The sequence below is a fragment of the Haliaeetus albicilla genome, chromosome 27 (genome assembly GCF_947461875.1).
Source record: "Haliaeetus albicilla chromosome 27, bHalAlb1.1, whole genome shotgun sequence".
Lineage (NCBI taxonomy): Eukaryota > Metazoa > Chordata > Aves > Accipitriformes > Accipitridae > Haliaeetus > Haliaeetus albicilla.
In genome coordinates, this window is record NC_091509.1 from 20,446,069 (window position 1) to 20,464,737 (window position 18,669).

At 39.1% G+C, this 18,669-nt stretch overlaps 1 protein-coding gene across 8 annotated transcripts in view; it reads right to left on the reverse strand.

The window, feature by feature from the left end:
- RAPGEF6 (Rap guanine nucleotide exchange factor 6) overlaps positions 1–18,669 on the reverse strand; it is a 133,401-nt gene that overhangs the window by 97,100 nt on the left and 17,632 nt on the right. For all 8 annotated transcript variants that reach the window (XM_069772661.1, XM_069772658.1, XM_069772657.1 and 5 more), the window contains 3 exons: positions 8,684–8,754; positions 8,008–8,064; positions 6,589–6,672 (listed from right to left, as the gene is read on the reverse strand). In XM_069772661.1, coding sequence (XP_069628762.1) covers positions 6,589–6,672; positions 8,008–8,064; positions 8,684–8,754 — 212 coding nt within the window. The remainder of the gene's footprint in view (positions 1–6,588; positions 6,673–8,007; positions 8,065–8,683; positions 8,755–18,669) is intronic.

Genomic DNA, 18,669 nt, shown 5'->3' on the forward strand with positions numbered 1-18,669 from the left:
TAAGAAACTATCAATGAACAACAGGAAATTACTTGGGGGGGGGAACTACAGACATTATTTGGTCATTTAGTTGTGACACGTATGAATATAGCCTTTCTTCATTCTTTTGGCTTTCATAGAAGATTGTTCCACATCAAAAAAGATGCACCATGTGCTCTTAGTTTGCAACACCTTCCCAGCCCTTACTCAATGGCAGCACCTCCAGTACAAGGAGCTGCCCTTTGGGAGACCAGAGCACACGGCCTCTCACCAGTGCGTTGCCTCTTCTTCTCATCCACATTCCCTTTCTCCTTAGAGTATTTTCATCACAGCACTAGCACTGCCAGAATTTCAATACGAACAACCATATCTGAATTAATTAGTTTTACAAAATATGTTTATTGGTAGCATTCCCAAGTTGTTCGGTTACTTACTGGCTGTCAGGCAACACTACAAGTTACCACTTATAGAAATATCCAGGGAAAACAGCCCCTCATCTAGAGCCACAATGCATTGAATAACCACTGCTGCTTATCCAGTGGTGAGTATAAAAAAAAAAAAAATCTATCTTTTTGTCTTGATAGAACAGGGATGTAAGCCTCAGCTGTCTTTTAGAAAGCAGAAAAATAATCTACAACAGTTAGTTACAAAGAGCTTTCAACTGTGAAGCAAAAAAGTATTGTCCTAAGACCTCTGCATTTTTACAGTTACACAAACAGTAAGAATTTAAATCACAATTGTTTTAACCAGTGTCACAATTCAGAAAGTTACTGGCAACTCCAAGTTTGTCAAAATTATGTGTACTGTATGCCAGCAGTGGACTGGCACACATATGTATCTAGACCTTGGCAGCTGACAGGAGAAAAGCAGTATTCCACACTACAGCCATCAGGACTCAAAATGGCAGAGACTGGGATGGAGACAAGAAAGAAGAGACAGACCAGAGGCTATGGAGCACTGGGACAGAGCTTGGATACAGCAGGTAGGGTCTAAGCAGAAAGCAGTATTTAATAAAGTTGAACCTGGAAAGGAAGGATCAGTGGGAGAAAAATGCCAGTACACCTTTTACTGGCAGAAGCTGGGAATGCAAGAGCTCCAAGCCACTCATTTACTTTTTCAGTGAATGGCACAAATTCACAAGAGCTTGCAGGAAACAGCACTACAGCTTTCAGAAGTAAAACTGATCTGGTTTTACATGATACATTTGTTTTCAAATATATTTATACTTCAAAGTTACACACATCAAAATTTAAAGATTTCTAAAATGCAATTTGCACAACTTAAATTTCCTTTAAGTCTTTAATCTTGCATTCTTATTTACCAACATTGACAGTCCTGTAAAAGCACAGAATTTTCTGTGCTTCTGGTACTTCACATAGAACAGACTGAAACACTATTAACAGTCACAGTAAGATTCAAAATATGTTAAAATATTGTTATTCACAAATATTAAGTTAATACAAAACAAGCTAAAATAATTTCAACTCAAGCTGCTGTTCATAATGCAAAACTGGAGTTCCTCTTTCACTGTGACAATTTTCTTGATCCAAGCATTTGTGTCTTCTTCTACCCCAGAAGAGAAAGAGAAAGAGAAATGGCTTATCAAGTCAATGACAAGTCTACAGCTCTCATGAAAAGATACCACAATACAACCATGAGTCCATTTTGAATAAAGTAAGAGTTTTTAGCCAAGAAATGCACTACCTGAATAGGACAATGATTCCAATTTTCTCCACTTGTAAGATTTTGGAAGGGCTGTTCATGAATTTCTTGGAAGGGCTCAGAAAAGAGAAGTGTTTGTTTTTAATAAGACTACATCTTGAATGTTTCAAGACTTTGTATTTTTCCCTTCGAGGTTCAATTCTCACAGCTGTAGGAGGCTGTCATCCACATAATTGGCTTCAAAAGTTCCTCCAGCCCCTTGATATATTTCCTATGGCTAATCTTGCTGTGAGTAATCTCCTTCAAATATCCTGTTCACGTGAATTATCTTGATTAACAAGCAAGGTTAACAAAAAAACTCTTTAACTTGCTGACATGATTTTCCTTCCACAAAATCTGTCAATCCTGCTCTTTTGTTCCAGCCATTGCTTTCATGTTAGAAGCGAATTCTTTTCCTACTATGCCAAATCTATTGACAAATCCATTCTCCAGGGCAATAGGATAATCAAGGTTATGCCATCTTTGCACCAGATATTACTGACTGATCTGCTTCTTACCTTAAAAAATAAAAAAAATACCTTACAGGGCTTTTCTCATCATGACCATCAGTGTCAGAATATTGAATAGATCTATCACACCTGGATGCAAGTTTAACTCCTCTGATTTTTAAGCCAATTTCTGAATTACAGCTTGCATACAAATTCATCCAAGTTGAACAAAAAGCCCTTCTCAAACACAGTGAGCCACAGCTTACACCCTTACTCATTCAAATATATATAGAAAGTTAATGAAGCAGTGACTGCCCACCTTCTTATGCTTCCATGGGTCTATGCCTCTTTCAGGTTTGAGTCCATAGAATATTTTATTTCAAAAAGATCTGCAGAAGAAAACTAAGGTTTCCATGAAGCTCTGTTGACTCTGAAACCACTGAACGGTAGACAGTGGATGAAACGAGGCATGCAAAAGGAGTACTTAACCAACATCTTAACCAGGTTAAGCTTACAGTTGTCTACTAAAATCTCCTCCTATCTATCAAGGTAATCATGGGGCAGATGACAGAAAAAGGACAAGTATTGTGAGGAGGTACCAGGAAACAGTCATTAAATCATCATCACCTTCCAGTCTTAGTTATGGAGACTGAAAGTATCTCACTAACAATCAACTGTAACAGCAGTTTCTTACATAATTATTGAACAAAAGTTGCTAGGCAGTTAGTTTATAACACAATCCCAATAATACTATTTTGAAGAATGATTGCCAAATAAAACAGATTAAAAACAACAACTTTACAAGAAAAGGGGGCCTTAAAACCCCCTATTGCCCAGGAAACCAGCTTCCTCTAACTGAAAAACACCGATATCCTGCTTCTCACATTTTATTAAAAACTGTTCCAGTATTCCCAGCAAAAGAACCCTAAAACATACAGAAGTTCTTTAAATATGTAATGTTCGTCAAATGCTCCAGAGGACAAATATAAAATTGAAATTACCACGTCAACATTACAAAGAGATAACTAGGGAGTGGGGGGTGTTACAAAGTATACACAAGGACTGAGTTTCAAACTAGAATCCATTTGCTAACTATTATCTGTTTTACAGAATGCCTCTGTCTACCCAGTTCTTCCAGAATGACAATTATCCAAACCTGGCTCTTGACCTTTTCAAAGCACTAGGAGGTCTCCAGACTAAAGCCTAAATTCTCATCCTTGGTTGTTCCTTGTGCCTTCCTCACATTAAGGATTCTATTTCAGTCCTCATTTTCCCCCTGGACATCTCAAAGCCATCATCAGTCTCCTGCATCACTTTTGTGCGGATGACACCTGTCTCTAACCTCACTCACCTCTGCTCATGTGTTGACACATTTATACCATATTCAACAAATCAAACAGATAAGCTTTATCTGATGCCAGTGTCTGAGCAGCAGTAAGCCTACCAAAAACCTAACTGGCTGGAAGGATGTCTCCATTCCCTTCAGCAATCTCAGAACACTTCAAGCGTGGTTTTCTTTTAATTCCCTACACTCGCCCACTGCTTTCCTGCTGCGGAAATAAAAAAAGCACAGACAAATCAGTATCCCAAACAATGTACTCTTCCATAAAGTTTATTTCAGTAATATCATATAGGTATAGGATCATATGCTCATTAGGCACAGAGAGCACGGCATCAAGCTCTTCATCAGACAAAGATGAATTCTTTGAGTGGACAGGTGTCCTTCATATCCTCCTTTAAACTCATAATTATTTTTTTCCTATTACAGTAAAAAATATTGCCAAAGGTGGTCGGGCACTATTTTCTAAAAATCAAAGCACAGAGCGACACCAAACTGCAGCAAGTGATTCTTCTTAAAAAGGAAAAAAAAAAAAAAAAAAAAAAAAATCAATTTAGATAGTTATTTTTACTATGTTATTAACATTAAATAGAAAGTTTTCAAAAATAAAGAAACTGTATTTCAAAGATGATTTACACCTCATGGTATACTGTGGGTCATTTCCACTGTTACAGCTTAAGCAAAAGTAATAAAAAAAAAAAAGAAAACCACAACACAAAAAACACCACAAAACCAGAAACAAACAAAAAACTTATTTTTGTTTCCTATCAAAACGAATAGCTCTGTAATACCTGAGGCAATGAGAATGAAGGCAATATTGTGTTTCCTTACAGATGTGTATTTAAGCCTCCTTTCAGAACAACTCACATAATCAGGAACTTGGCTGGGGACCGGGAATAATGCATAACATAAAATATTACTTTAAATGTAATTAAAATGGTGCTAATGACAATTATGAAAGAATACTACTAAATTATCCAAGGGACTATTTCATATGAAAATAGCCTGTAAGTGATTGGTGACTGTGCAGCTCCCTCAACTAAAAATGTGTGATATGAGGTATTCAGACCAGGAAAAGTAACTTAAGTTTATCCCACTGTACTTAAAAAAAGGAGGCAAAAAAGCATTATATTTTAAATTCTAAATTGAGGTTGGACAATGCACAAATGTAATTCGAACAAAACGGAAAGTGAGCTGCCCTCTTCCTTCTGTTCTCGTGTCCAAGTGGTGATTCTCCTTCCCTACCCATGTACGTGGCCTCAGAGTCCCAGGGAGAAAGCAAAGGGGAGAAGGAGCTTACAGGTTGCCCCAGAGTCAAAGCACTGGCAGAAACAAAAAGGTTCAAAGATTTTCAGCATCCTTTTGCACTACAGTAATTTTAGTTTGTCTAATTGTACATGTGTGCATTTATCCTTCAAACCTTCAGCACGACAATGCTCCTCTGACCTTTGAATTTTTCATTTTTTCCCCTCACTGCAATGAGGACACGGACAGGGAACAACCAGCAGAGGAGTGCATTCCCTTCCTTTTTACACGATCTCACTACGTAAGGGGACGAACACACCCTGTATACTGTAACTTGCCAACAGTTTCATCTAACAGAACTCTGCGACCCTTTCACCATCTAGCAGTTATTTTTTCATCTAGCAGCTATTTTTTCCTCATTATCCATAATAAAACTAACTATAATCTCATGAACTAGCAATAACAGATCTATTTTGCCTTTTTTTTTTTTTTAAAGGCACAAAAAACCTTAACAATGCTCTTAAGTGACTTATTCCTCAAGTTTAGCAAAAAAATGATTTTTTAGCTAGGTTTTATGCAAATTTCAACTTGCCATGTCCTCACTTCTGCCACTGTTGAACTTCAGTCACTCAAGGACCATTAAGAGTTTAACAACTAGCCTATAGCTAACCAAGACCTGAGCTGAAGAATTCAGTCCTATATGTTCTTATTAGTACTTACTATGAAATTCAAGTATGTGGAAATGTATTTGAGCTGGAGTTGACATTTTTAAGTCTATCAACTCATGCCAAGTAAATGCTGCCAATTAATCTGAATTTCATAAACACCTCGGTATAGGTGCCTTTGTGAAGAAAGGAAAGATGTTAAACTGGTATCCACTCTATTAATCTCACTGTGCTGTGTTATGGCTGGAAGGGAAGCAGTCCTACTCCAGCCCGGCAGCAACAGCGCACGGCAGGAGCGGGAGAGGAGACCACGCTGCCCAGCACCAAGGCAGGCTGGTGCCCCACTGCCCATGGGAGATAGAGTCCATCACGGAACCACCACGCAGGGGGAGAGCCTTTATTTCATTTCATAGGAGGCAGCAGCACTTTTGGTAATCTCAAAAAAAACTATCCAAACTGGGTACCAAGGCAAGTCTAAATTTTTATTTATTTTTTTTTAAAACCACTCCTGCTTAGCCTAGAAGTGCAGCTTGAATACAAATAAGCAACATGCAGCTTCAAGACATAGTGAAGTAAAATTTCTGAGTGACATACAAGGTCAAGCAGAGTATTACTCTGAGTACTCAGAGTATTACTTGAGCAAGGTCCAGCTCAGGTCAAACAGTACGCTTCAGTGAAAGCATGTCACAACATTCACTGTGCTTCAACTACGAGATGCAGTCAGACTCCTGTCATACGCTTTCTGTAACCGATGCTGCTGGCCTCTATTTTCTTGCTTCGCATAAAAATCACATATGCCATTAAATACAGCCTCCAACCAAATGGTAGAAGCTATGTGATCTACAGTCATATTTTTCGAGACAGGGAACTCTATACAAAACAGTTACACAGCAGGAATTATTCAAAGAGGCCCCCAAGTTAACAAGCTAACTACAAATTCTCTCATAAACTTAAAAAGCCAAACGAGATTTAAAAACCATGAAGTGCAGTATTTCACACAAATATCAATGTACAGAAAAAGTGAAAGGGAATTTAAATCAAATTAGCAGAACATGTCTTCCACTATCAAACTTCAGAAAAACAAAATAATAAAAATTATTTTAAAATTGTGAAAAATTTACAGTAACATTAACATGTAATAAGGCATTTATTAAAAAAAAAAAAAAAGAGATCTTACCTTACCTTCAATAATAACAACAACTTTACATACCTGCAAGGTGGTAAAAACATGGAATCCTTCATGAGCACAGATCCAGAAAGCAGTATATACCAGCACCTTGCAATAGTCTCTGAGCTGTAAGAAAATAAATCATTGATATCCATTTTCTTCTTACAGCAACTCAAAAATATATTAGCAAAAATGTTATTGTAGTAAAATAATGATCTACCACTCTACCGATTTGGTACGTGGACTGGAATCCTAAGAAGTTTCATTGAACGCTACCAAGAACTACCTTTTTTTAAAACGTCTACATCCAGACTGTTTCTTATACCTTGCTATTTGACATTTACATTAACTTAAAAAATTATTTTATTAAAATGAAATTATTAATTTTCAGTAAAAACATTTCATTCCAGTGAAAGTGTACATAAAGCTACAAATACAGGAAAATTTTTGTTCCATGCTAAAGTTGATTAGCAATTCAACATGGACAGTAACACTACCCGGACCTGTCAAGCATTACAGATAAAATACGAGACCCATACATCTGACTCCTGCTTTGCATTCCTCCACCTCTGCGCTTGCATCACATGCACATGCGGTGTTATCTCCCATTGTGCCGTTCGACCCCAGATGGACGGACAGGGGATGGGCCGAGGTTTCACCCTACAGCCTGTAGGTCTGCACAGAAGTTGCCGTGTTTTACTGCAGCAGATTTTGCCCCTTCCTAGTGCACTGCAATGACATTTCCCAGCTACAGCCTAACATCTCCTTCCTCCTCCAGCACGCAACCCCACACATGCACATCAACCTGGTACTGGAGCAGGTTTGTGTCGCACATACCCACCACGCGAACTAGCAGGTGGCATCTCATTTAGACTCAGGTGTACTGAAAGATGTGCCTTATACAGAAAGCTAGGATTAGCTGTAAGAGGATAAATACACCATAAGCGATGCTAAAATACGGGGGGTAAGTATATTTGCCTCCCAGCAGGAACCTACAAAGAACTCTAAGCTAAAATACTAATTCTAGCAATTAAGAGGAGATAGTGTTTGAGCTCTATCACTCCTCTGATAGAGGAAACTCCCACAAAGCAACTGGGTTCCCGAGAAAGCAGTCAGTGCCAGCTCCAGGGGAAGAGTGCCACCTACTGAGTCGTCACCACCGTTCCCACGAACCGCCGAGGTGACACTACCTGCTTTTTAATTGATCTTGCGTGTGCACAGACACATCTCTGTTGGCCGTGGGAGCCGTGCTAATAATTCACAGGCACCTCTCAAATGTCAGCACCGAACTACTGCTTCAACCATCTCCCATCAAAGCTTTTAGCCCGTCTGGCCAAGCTTAAATGTTGTAAAGCCTTCTATTTACAACTACTGAAAAAGCAAGCCATATATCACAACATGCAAAACAGTGTTTTTGTTTACACTTCTGCTGAAGAACTCCAACAAGTGATATGTACTTACCAAAAGAGAACTTGGTTGCCCTTGTACCTCTCATAGCGGGCACTTGATGACATTATTCTGAGGGAGGAGGAGAAGTTTAATTTCAATTTTAATCCCCAAAGATCATAAGCCATTAATCACCACATTTCAGCAGAACCGCTTTAAGGCTCCAAGACCTCAAATTCAGCTATTTTTTTGTTCTAAACAAAGGATGTGCTTAACCATAAAATTCAAATTATTACGGTGTTCTTCATTATCCAAATAGATAATATACAGCATGTTCTCTAAGTGTTTAAATCACTCCCACACATTGGAATTACCCATAGCAACGGAACTGAAGGAACTAAAATACTTCCAACGCACTTATTGTGCTTTGCTGGCCTTCCATTTTATGCATTCTGAGATCATTTGAATGTCTGAAGCTTTAAAAAGCTTTTGTAATCTAGAGTTAACATAGGGCACTGTCTACACAGTCCTTTGTAGACAAATGGGAGTAAGGTCTGCCTTCTTTCTTAGCAAAGCTAATTAGTTTAGATTCCATGCCACGTTATTGCAGTGACTTAACTCAGCAATAGACTTGGCCAATGCTCTGCCGCCTCAAAGTGCAGGCGGACAAAAGCTTTGCTCTTCTCCACAAAAATACAGCCATAGATACCAGCTGTGCTAAGCAACACTAACTAGCTCCATAGTACTTTACCTTAGCTGATGTTCCCTGAAATGTGAGAGTATGTCCAGTCCATGAAGGAAAGAATAGATAGTATTTAAGTCCTAAAAAGAAAAAGAGAGAGAGAAAAAAAAAAAGACATGAGCAACTTCATTCACAGCATCTAATCACTTCAGCATTACCTTCTCAGATTCTGCAATAAATTACACAGACCTACAAGACACAATTCTAGAGACAAAGCCCAAATTAGTAGATGAGTCAGGACACATGCAGACTTGAAGAACCCTATCCACACTTAAGCTGTGGAAGTGAAAAGAATGAAGTCCAACTGATGCATAAAAACTTAACCTTAAAAAGATTTATTAAAAATATCTCTGAAAATATTATTTACATGAATGGATGGATAAAGCAGCAAGCAATATGTGGAATAAGCCAAACAGGACAGTCCTATTCATCCAGGGTCAGAAATTGTTGAAACCTTTTAACATCTCTTTAGAGAGCGAATTTTGCAGAATTAGTTTGCTAATAGCAAAGAACCCTAGCAAAAACCAAAACCACGTAGTCTATGGTGCACAGAACCTCAGTACCTTTTCATAGTTATGTTTAGAGAGAAAAAGCTATTTCATGTCCACCTCAGATCTAGCTGGTAACCCTACTATAAACTCTGCTCCATCCTACTGCCTCTCTAACTCAGTCCAGTCCTTGACTGGAGGGTAACATTAGAAGTTACTGCAAAATACTCTTTGGCAAAGATGAAGACAATGAAGTTTTAGATTTGTCTCCCACCTCCCACTAGCGAGACTCATCATCACATCAGTGTCATCCATTAGCAACCACAGAAACAAACAACTATTTTGAAGGAACAGCATTAAGACATGAAGATTATTTCACTTTAAAAATTGGACTTTACATAGAAGCTGTAATTAGGAGATACAGCTGTTTAAGCTTCTCACTAGACAGAATCCTCTTCAGTCACGAAAATATCTGTGCTGATGGTGCAGACCACATGCTAGGGAAAAGCTCACTACAGCTATTCATCATTTAATTTACTATCCTGAACAGGTGGGCTGTTAGTGTTAAATACATGCACAACAAAATCATTATATGCCATAGCAGTCTTTCCAGCTTGGTCTTGGAAAATATGTTCTGAATTTTCAAGTGCCACATTTATACAGTGTTTACAAAAGATAAATCAGTATGAACGCTAGCCTCAAAATTTACAAAGGATTTACTTTAGAAAAGTTCTTTGGCTTAATAGTCAATGTTTAGAAATATAACGGATATAGACTGTTATATCAAATGAAAGGTCATATGCAATTGCAGGCCATGTAAAACCAATAAAACTCTGATTTTATTTTTTTTTAAATGTCGTTACCAAAACCCATGAAAATTAAACAGAAGGCCTGAATGCTTAACACATATATTTATAAAGCACCCATTTCACACAGTCCAATCTCATTTTAATCCTCTGACTGTGAATTGCCACAAACTTGATTTTCTTAGTGAAACACCCAAGAGCACTAGCTATGGCTCAGACTCCAAACACACCACTTGCTTGTGGTGATCAAGCTCGAACACCAAAGCCTGTAGGAGATGGCTACCTGGCAGCCAAAGGGTCACTCGAGGTATCAGACCCTCTCAGTTACTCAGGTCTCCCCCTTCCCAAGCTGCCTCAACTTCACCACTAAAAAAAACGTGAAGCACGGGAATGTGGCAACAATATCCTCCAACTGTACAGTGTCTTAATAGGATCTTAGTAGTTAAAGAATTTATGGAACAACTGAAATAAAATGCCTGTGTTCCACATTATTCCTCCTCCTGGAGGTCCGCCTCTCCCAGGCCAGAAGAGTGCTCAGGCAGGCAGGTAAAGGAAGGACAAGCAGCGGATGCTCTCAACTCCTGTTGAAGCTAGGCAGCCAGGGGGGAGTTAGTATTTGGTGTCACAATTAAAGCTACATTTTTCAGTCTTCATAACTCACTGCATCTACATATGCTTTCCTACATTTTCCAGTGTTTTTCTATGTAATTGAGACTGAGATATAACAGAATGTCTTTAAAATACGTTTTAGATTAGCAGTTCTATTGTCATGAGTTACAGAAAATTGTAAGCAGAGCAAAAGCTTATGTTCGTGTTTAATCACAATGTTTTTAAGTTGTACATATGAAAAATGACCACATCCTTACTTGAGAATTATTCTCTACAATTCCGCAGAGCACAGCCCTTTAGCAGGTTAATTCAGCTTGGGCTGTCTGTCTCCCGCATTCCACCTGCAGCCAGCTTGACCAAACAGGACTACTGTACTGACCCACCATGCTTATTTAGGAGCTGGATGAATAAACAGTTGGTAAATTAAAGAGATAAACATTTGCTTAAAGGGATTCATGCCTGGAAAGCATCCCTCAGCTCAGACTTCAGCTGCTGAGATGTGCAATGGCAGAGAGAACAGCTGAGCCAGAGCGTAACACAGAAAAGAGAAGGCAAAGCTTCCTCTTCCCTCATCACAGCAGAAAGCATTTAACTTATGCTGGCTAGCATTACTGCTTCAATGTTGATAAATGAAATAAGAAACATCATATCATTCACCACCCAGCTAGGTGACATTTCAACAAGCCAAACATATTAGCTACTCGTGCATCAGTTTCTATAGGCATTTTTAAATCAGGACCTGTAACACTCTCCCTAAAAATAACTGACTTTTAAAGCAATCACCTCTCCTAATTAAGCAGAGCAGGTGATTTTGTCAGGTGCCACTGAACACAAGAGTTAACTCAGCAATCATCTCCCAGGAAGGTCTGTACGCTGCCTCTTTGCCCTGGTGCACTGAATGTTACCAATCTGATCTGTTTTACATGTCTTGTTGAAATAATGCTTTTTTTGTTTAAATTGAATCTTTAGACACCAGGTGAAATTCCTCCTCTCCCTCACACATTGCTTCAAAGTCTAACAAGGGAGGTTATGTGCAGCTAATCTAGCCCAGTTTTTCCCAATAGCATGAAAATTTCGTATCAGTCATACTTTGCAAAGTTTTCTTTGTTACTCCCATCTCATGTAAGAATACGTGCTTGCTTGTAATATTACTGAAATTATGTTTGAGAGACTACATTTAGAGGCTCGGTTTATATTTTTGCAAGCAAGGAACATAATTTAGTCCCACCACAGCTGGAGGCAGCGAGCAGGCGATGACGGGCAGGTGCTGCAGCCACCTCGTGGACAGACACTGCCAGCCCAGCAGCACCGCACACCCAGAAAATCCTCCGTCGGCGATGAAAGCATTCATTTCTTTAATTCAAGGTTTATAAAACTGAAAATAGGATTAGAAGCTGTTATTTTGAAAAACGGATTTATGTTGCCACACCAGTTATAAACAGCAGACAGACACATAACCACAGTACAAAGGGTAAAAGTGATTTTCACAGATGCCCACTATGAAAAGAAAGGGCTATAAAAGGATGATGCCAAAGGGCAACAATCAGCATTACAACAGCAGAACACAAAGTATTTGCTGCGAAGTTACAGACCCTTCCCTATAATCTCTTTACGTACTTCCTTCTGCCAAAACCCAACCGAAACACAATTATTGATGAAAAACAATTTCTCTGCATGCTCCAAACTAGGGACCAAGGTCAACATTATTTTATTTTGTAATCTTTATTTTCAGAGCTTTTGATCAGCTGAAATAACAGCTGAAACCAAAGCACAGTATCTACCTTCAAATGGTATGCCCACAGATATTCTTCAATATTTGACAGAAAACTACCTTGCCTAGGTTATTTAAGGAGAAATTAACTCACATTTTTCTATCCAACTAGCTAAAACTGCAGCTCCAGTGAGCCAAGGGAAGGAGGGGAACTGGGCAAAGAGTAGAGGGAAGCAGGCAGGAGTTGTTAATTTTGCTAGCAAGGAGATTTTCTAGACTACAGAGACACAAAACATGAACACTGTGACCACAGTGATCCTGCACAAAGCTCCCCAGGATAGCTTATTTTCTTTGCCTCCAGTTCTCACAGCACCAAGTTCACAAGCTGAGGTGTTCTCAGCTGCTATGTTTAAAAAGCAGAGAATGTGTTGCTTCATATTCTTCACGTCAAAGAGCACACTGTACAAAACAGAGTGCGTTAAGCGCAGAAATCAAGGGATTGCTCTGCGAATGGCACTGTTATCACCAAACCTGACCACAAGGAAAGCATGGCCCAGCACCGATACGCCAGCAGCCCCCAGCTTCATTCAGCAGCAGCTTTTATCATCCCTGACACGCACATCCTTCTGACAAAAAGCTTAACCAGCTGCTAAACCAAAGGCAGTGTAAAAACATGGAGATTTTAGTAACAATAGAAAGTTATATAAATCAGCTTTCTTTTACAGTAACATCCTTATCCTGATACGCTATGAAGTGAGCCACTTGAATAACTAGACCACTTTTCATTTTCCCTGCCAGATGCCAACCCACATAATTACCACAAGATGCCACAACTGTAAAATAAGGGAAAATAAAAGAAGCACCAGTAGAATCATCTGAAAACTCATCATACAAAAGCAAACTCAGGTAACTACTACCATCACCCATTTACCCCAAAACACTTCTATTTGAAAGTAATTTGCTACTTTTTTTTTTTTTTTTTTTTTACAAGGATGGTGAAATATTAGTTTCTTCATTGCTAAGATGACTTCTTTGTTTTTAAAAGTTACAAGTCAGCAAAAAAAGTCATCACGAGAATATAATCAAACCTCAAAATTGGTGGGGAAGTGGTGATCATCTTTAGTTTTGTTATCAGCAACTTTTATAAAATATAACCACGATCTGGATGCTTCCAAACAAGTACCACAGCACAGAAGCACCAAGCACTGCTGGAAGCAATCCTCTCCCACTAAAGCCACCTCTACTTCAGCAGCACACCAAGCAATACAATGGCCTGTGTACCCTTTTATTAATCCAGGGAACTTGCTGAAGCACAGATTACTAGTATCCTGAGGCTAAAGTGATTTACACAGCTGCCTTTGAAGTGTATTTAAGTTAACTTTTAACAATTTAATGTCCATCCTCAATAAGCAGTTTATCCCTGCCTCTCTGTCACCTGAGCTGATGAGCAAAATTGGTGAGTTTGTATTGTTTCCTTCTGCTTCACCCTCTTCTTTCCCAATCTTTCTCCTTTAATCCAAGGAGCAACTTTACAAAGCTTGGAATTAAGGATCCAATGGAACAATGGTCATCTTAAGTATGGAGTTCTGAGTACAAAGTTTTCCAACCAACCAACAACAAATCCAGCCGCCAATACAACTGTAATTCACAGAACTGCATTCACATGCTCTAAGTCCACAATAAGGTCCAAGACAAATTCCCCTGCAGAGTTAAAAGTGGGCAAAAGCAGCGTGAGGCTCTGGAATGAGGATGAAATGATTGCATCAAGAGCAACCTTGCTATTCACAAACATAAAATGAAAACCTGATGCTTCACTTGATGTGACCCCAGCCAGGTGTTCCAGTAACACATGATTATTTTAAAACACTAAGCAGGAAATCTGTTCTATTTCTAAGGAAAATAAATTGTTCCGAAATGACCTCATAGCTGCAAATTCTGATAAATCTCACAAAGAGCCATCCTCAGCAATAGCACTGAGGTACCAGGGAAGCTGAGGAAACCATAAATCCCCACAGACTCCCTTTAGCACTGCCTGGTATGTTATGTGCTTCATGTCATATGAAAAGGGAGAGGCAGCACAATCCCCAAACAGCTGCATCCAGCCACGGCCACCCTGCACTGACCGCGGGACAGCTGCTCGCTGCAGCAGGGCCAGGACTCGGTGATCCAGGACACTCCTTCAAGCTCCCAGATCCCAATGAACTTGGACTTCCTAGGTGCCCTAGATCACACTGACCCTTAAATGAGGGGTCTCAAAGAATGCAGACTAGCAGGTATTATTCAGCCAGTCCAGAGTTTTGCACAGGGAATGAGAAAAGAGCAGAAACTTGCACAGCAGTACCAGCACTTCAAAGCCGCGCATCAGAAACAGCTGTGTCAGCAAGTTCCAGACAGATTGCTCTCACATGCAAACCTGTCCCAAAGAGCTACGCAAAACCTGTCTCTCAATTCCACCCCAAACACATTAAATTCCTGTTGCAAGAACATATGCTTGGCTCACTCGAGGCTCCCCACACCCAACCCACACGAGCTGCCAAGCCACCCAGGATTCCCTGGTTCACATACAAGAACCTGCTTCTTACAGAAGTGCACAGGATAGCTGACAAGATTTTGCATTCATGCTTTTCCCAAGGTAAGACAAGACAGTTGCCAGGATGCATATTTTATATGCTTCAGAGCAAACAAAAAATGTTAGTATCTTCTAAAGACCTCTTACAGATTCAGCTGTATTACAGATAATATACTTTAAAAGAAACAGACACACATTTCTGCCTTTGAAACAGATAAACCGCATGGTAACAGCTTCCCAAATTCCACCGACGTTCAAGAAAGACCATCAGGTACAAAATCTTCCAGGGAAAGCAGCTGCATGGTTGAAAGCTGCCACAACATCCCTATTTGTTTGTTACAGAGAGCTGCTTCTTTCTCTTCAGTGCTCTGACCAGAAAGCACCAAGCAGGAAACAAGGCTGGAAACAAACTTCCAATAGAATCAAGCACTCATTTGCTATCAGGATAAGCATTTTAACACGCTCTTGGACAGTGGCTGAACTTCTCTGTATTAAATTTGTTATTTAAAGTGCCTGGATTTCAGTAAAGCAAACAGAAGTCATTCTTGGAGCACGGAAAGCAGGTTGTGTAAGCTGTAACTAGGAGGCTTTCCTCCAGCCTGCTGCCATTACTTGCTTCACAGTGATTCAGCAGGCTCCTTATACAGATTGAATGCATCTTTTATTAGGAATCCTGTCAGGCTCAATAAAGACTCTGTCACCCTTAGGGGGGTGTAGCAGAAGAGAGGAAATGTTACTCAGCATGGTTTATGGTTTTCATTGCTTCCCTTCCTGTTACTTCATTGAAGGCTGGAATCCGCGCCGTTTCCTTTATTCTCTGTTTAAGGCCAATTGTAAAAATAGTACTCCCAAATTCTTTCCTGATAATGTAATACCAGAAATAAAAATACAGAAACATGCTTAAGTTCTCTGATCCACGTTTTCCATATTCAGATATCTATACAGCAAATTCACCAACCTTAGTGATGCTGGTTCAAGAAACCCAACCTACATACCCAAAGCCAGATGATACACACCATCAGATACCCCTGAAACTTGCGGGAGGAGTGGTCAACTACATTTAGAAGTGCATAGCAGAGCATATGGCCCCTTGGCTAAAAGGAAGATGATGAGATGAACCAGAAAGCAACTCCTCCATCCTAATTATTTACTCTCCCTGTTCAGTGGCATAAACATTTGACTTCAATGAAAGTGCAAGTGGTGCAAAAGAACATCAGCTCAGGACTCTTCACTTAGACTAACAATTCTCTTTGAAGTATCCTCCTATTTAGCTGGAGGCCATTAAAAAAAAAAGATTTAAATACAAGCATTGAGGCACTATTAGGAAGGAGAAAGGATGGATCAGTCAGGTGAATGAAAATGTTCTCAAAAGACTTTAACAAAGTATCTTGCAGAGAACCACAGAGTTTAAGTAGCACTCATAAGGAATGAAGCATCATCATACCATCTAAGAAACACTACCAATTAAAAAAGCCCAATCAAACTACCTCTCATAGAGCACACTAGCAGCAAACTCCTGCATGATCTTAAATCACTGCCCGAGACTGCACCCAATAACATTTGTATAAAATAAACTAGTCCAGCTACTTCAGAGCCATATTCTATTATTCAGAAAAAATAGCATATATTCCATAAAGAAGTTTTCCGTCTACATTAACAGGTGAAGGTTTTCTGGCCTCAATTGCCAGTCTACTCACTATAGGCATTTTGAGCAATGCTGAGTTCTCCTAAGACCTTGCTAAAAATCATAATACCTTTATTATGATTTTGTAACAGATGATCACTACACCTGATCCACTGAACAGCTTCAAACGACCAAGAACTTGATGTCTCAGATTTATCATCTTTCATATGTCCACAGCCTCCTGGTGCATATGTCCATCAGCTACAGACCATATTATGACCACAATACAGGACTCCTGCCTAAACTCTAAACTTCACATTTATCCATATAGATCACAGATACTGTTTTTTTCCAAATGAGGAATTGTCAGTCTAGTTATTATAGTGTCTTTATACAGGAGAAAAGAGATAAAAAGGGACTTCATTTCACTCTCTTGTAAATCCAGGAAGCAATTAAAATTGACAGCATCAGTTAATAACAGTATAGCCACAAATAGGAAACTAAAATCTGGGTCTTGTTTTTGCAGACTGTCAGAAGTAACATTTGCACGCTTGGATTTTTACTTTTTTTTTTCCCTGCAGAAGTAGCAAGTCTCTCAATGGGGCTAATACAGTTTCCTTATATATTATTTCCTTATATTTCCTTATAACATGCACACAGAGCTACAAGCACAGACTTAAGAATCACATTCTACTCCTAGGAACAGAAGTATCCTCAACAGAATTTGAAAAAGCCAGATCTTGCTTAAGAACAGAGGCTCTAGAACCACTATTACAGTTTATTTATAGACTGGAAGTACCTCCATTCAGCAGAATACTTCTGAAAATTAAAAAAAAAAAACAAAACCAAAAAACAACAAAAAATGCCCCACCACACCAAGCCTGAAACACATAAGCAAAGTATTTCTACATGAAAATAAAACAAAAAGTTTCTCTACTCACCAATAGCTCCCCACACCCAATACAGATAAAAACCTTCCACCTAAGAACCCTGGACTATGTTGATATAAGACTTTGGTAGAAAGAAAAACATTTAAAGGAATGAGGGAGGGGAAATTTTATATTATTTTTACTGCTGTTTCATCACACCGAATCAGCATTTCTGGAACCCTGACTTCGCCAGAGAAGAAACTTCCTTTGGAAAAGCTGATTTTGCAGAGTGAAATACCAAGGGCCCTGAACTGGAGAGACGGGAACATCAAATGTCATTGCTTCAAAGCAAGCAGCTTCCGGAGACTTTTGAATATCTGAAGCACAGTTCAGCCCTTATCACAGTTCAGAACAAAAGTACAGCTATGAAAAAAAGTTACCTTCAAGTAAAACATTACCATAAAGTTCCCAGACACTCATTACTTAGCTTTAAAATCTCTTTCAGACTCATACGCTGACAATGGAAAGCCAAAAGCAAGCTGCCTTGAAAACACTGATCTCCTAGAGTTCAATAAGATGGGAAACTCAGAATATCCAAAATTAATCTCAACACTTACATCTACCAAAGAGCAGGATTTTATACCAAACGTTTTTCAGTAAGAGATCAAATACCATAAAAGCAGCCTCCTTACCCAGGCTCTTGAAAAGTCGCCCAAAATCAACAAGCAAAATGGGCAATTTCAGGCTTCCAGTTCAATCAACACTTTGCTAGTCAAGCACCTGAGTACTTGTGAAAATTAACAATCTCACTTCCAGAAGACAAGCATCTATCACATAGCAATATTTTGGTTAACCCTTTTTTGTCATAACTCCAAACATACCAGCTTGCCTGATTCACAAAGAAACTCCCTGCTTTTTTAAGAGAAGCAGGCAAGAAAGTACCAACATCTGAAATTTCCTTTTAAGAAAAAAAAGGAATCGTGGTAGGAAAGGTCAGAACACTGAAATGCTAAGATAAAAGGTAGATTCTTATTTAATAAGAAATTTGGTACAGAAACCTGGGAATGAGAAGAGAGGAGGTGGAGGATGAAATCCAAAGGTCAATTCTATGCCTATCGGTAATGACAACTTGGGAGTATGTCTGTATGCAACTTTGTCATGTTGAACGTCTGAGTTCATTACCTATATATGACTGCTCGTACTGGAGAATGCTGTAGTTTTTGTTCTCTTTCCTCCCTCTTGGACTAGAGCTCCATGGGCTACTAATGGAGATTCAAAGTACTTTTTTTACTGAAACATAATCCTGTTAACTCTAAAGG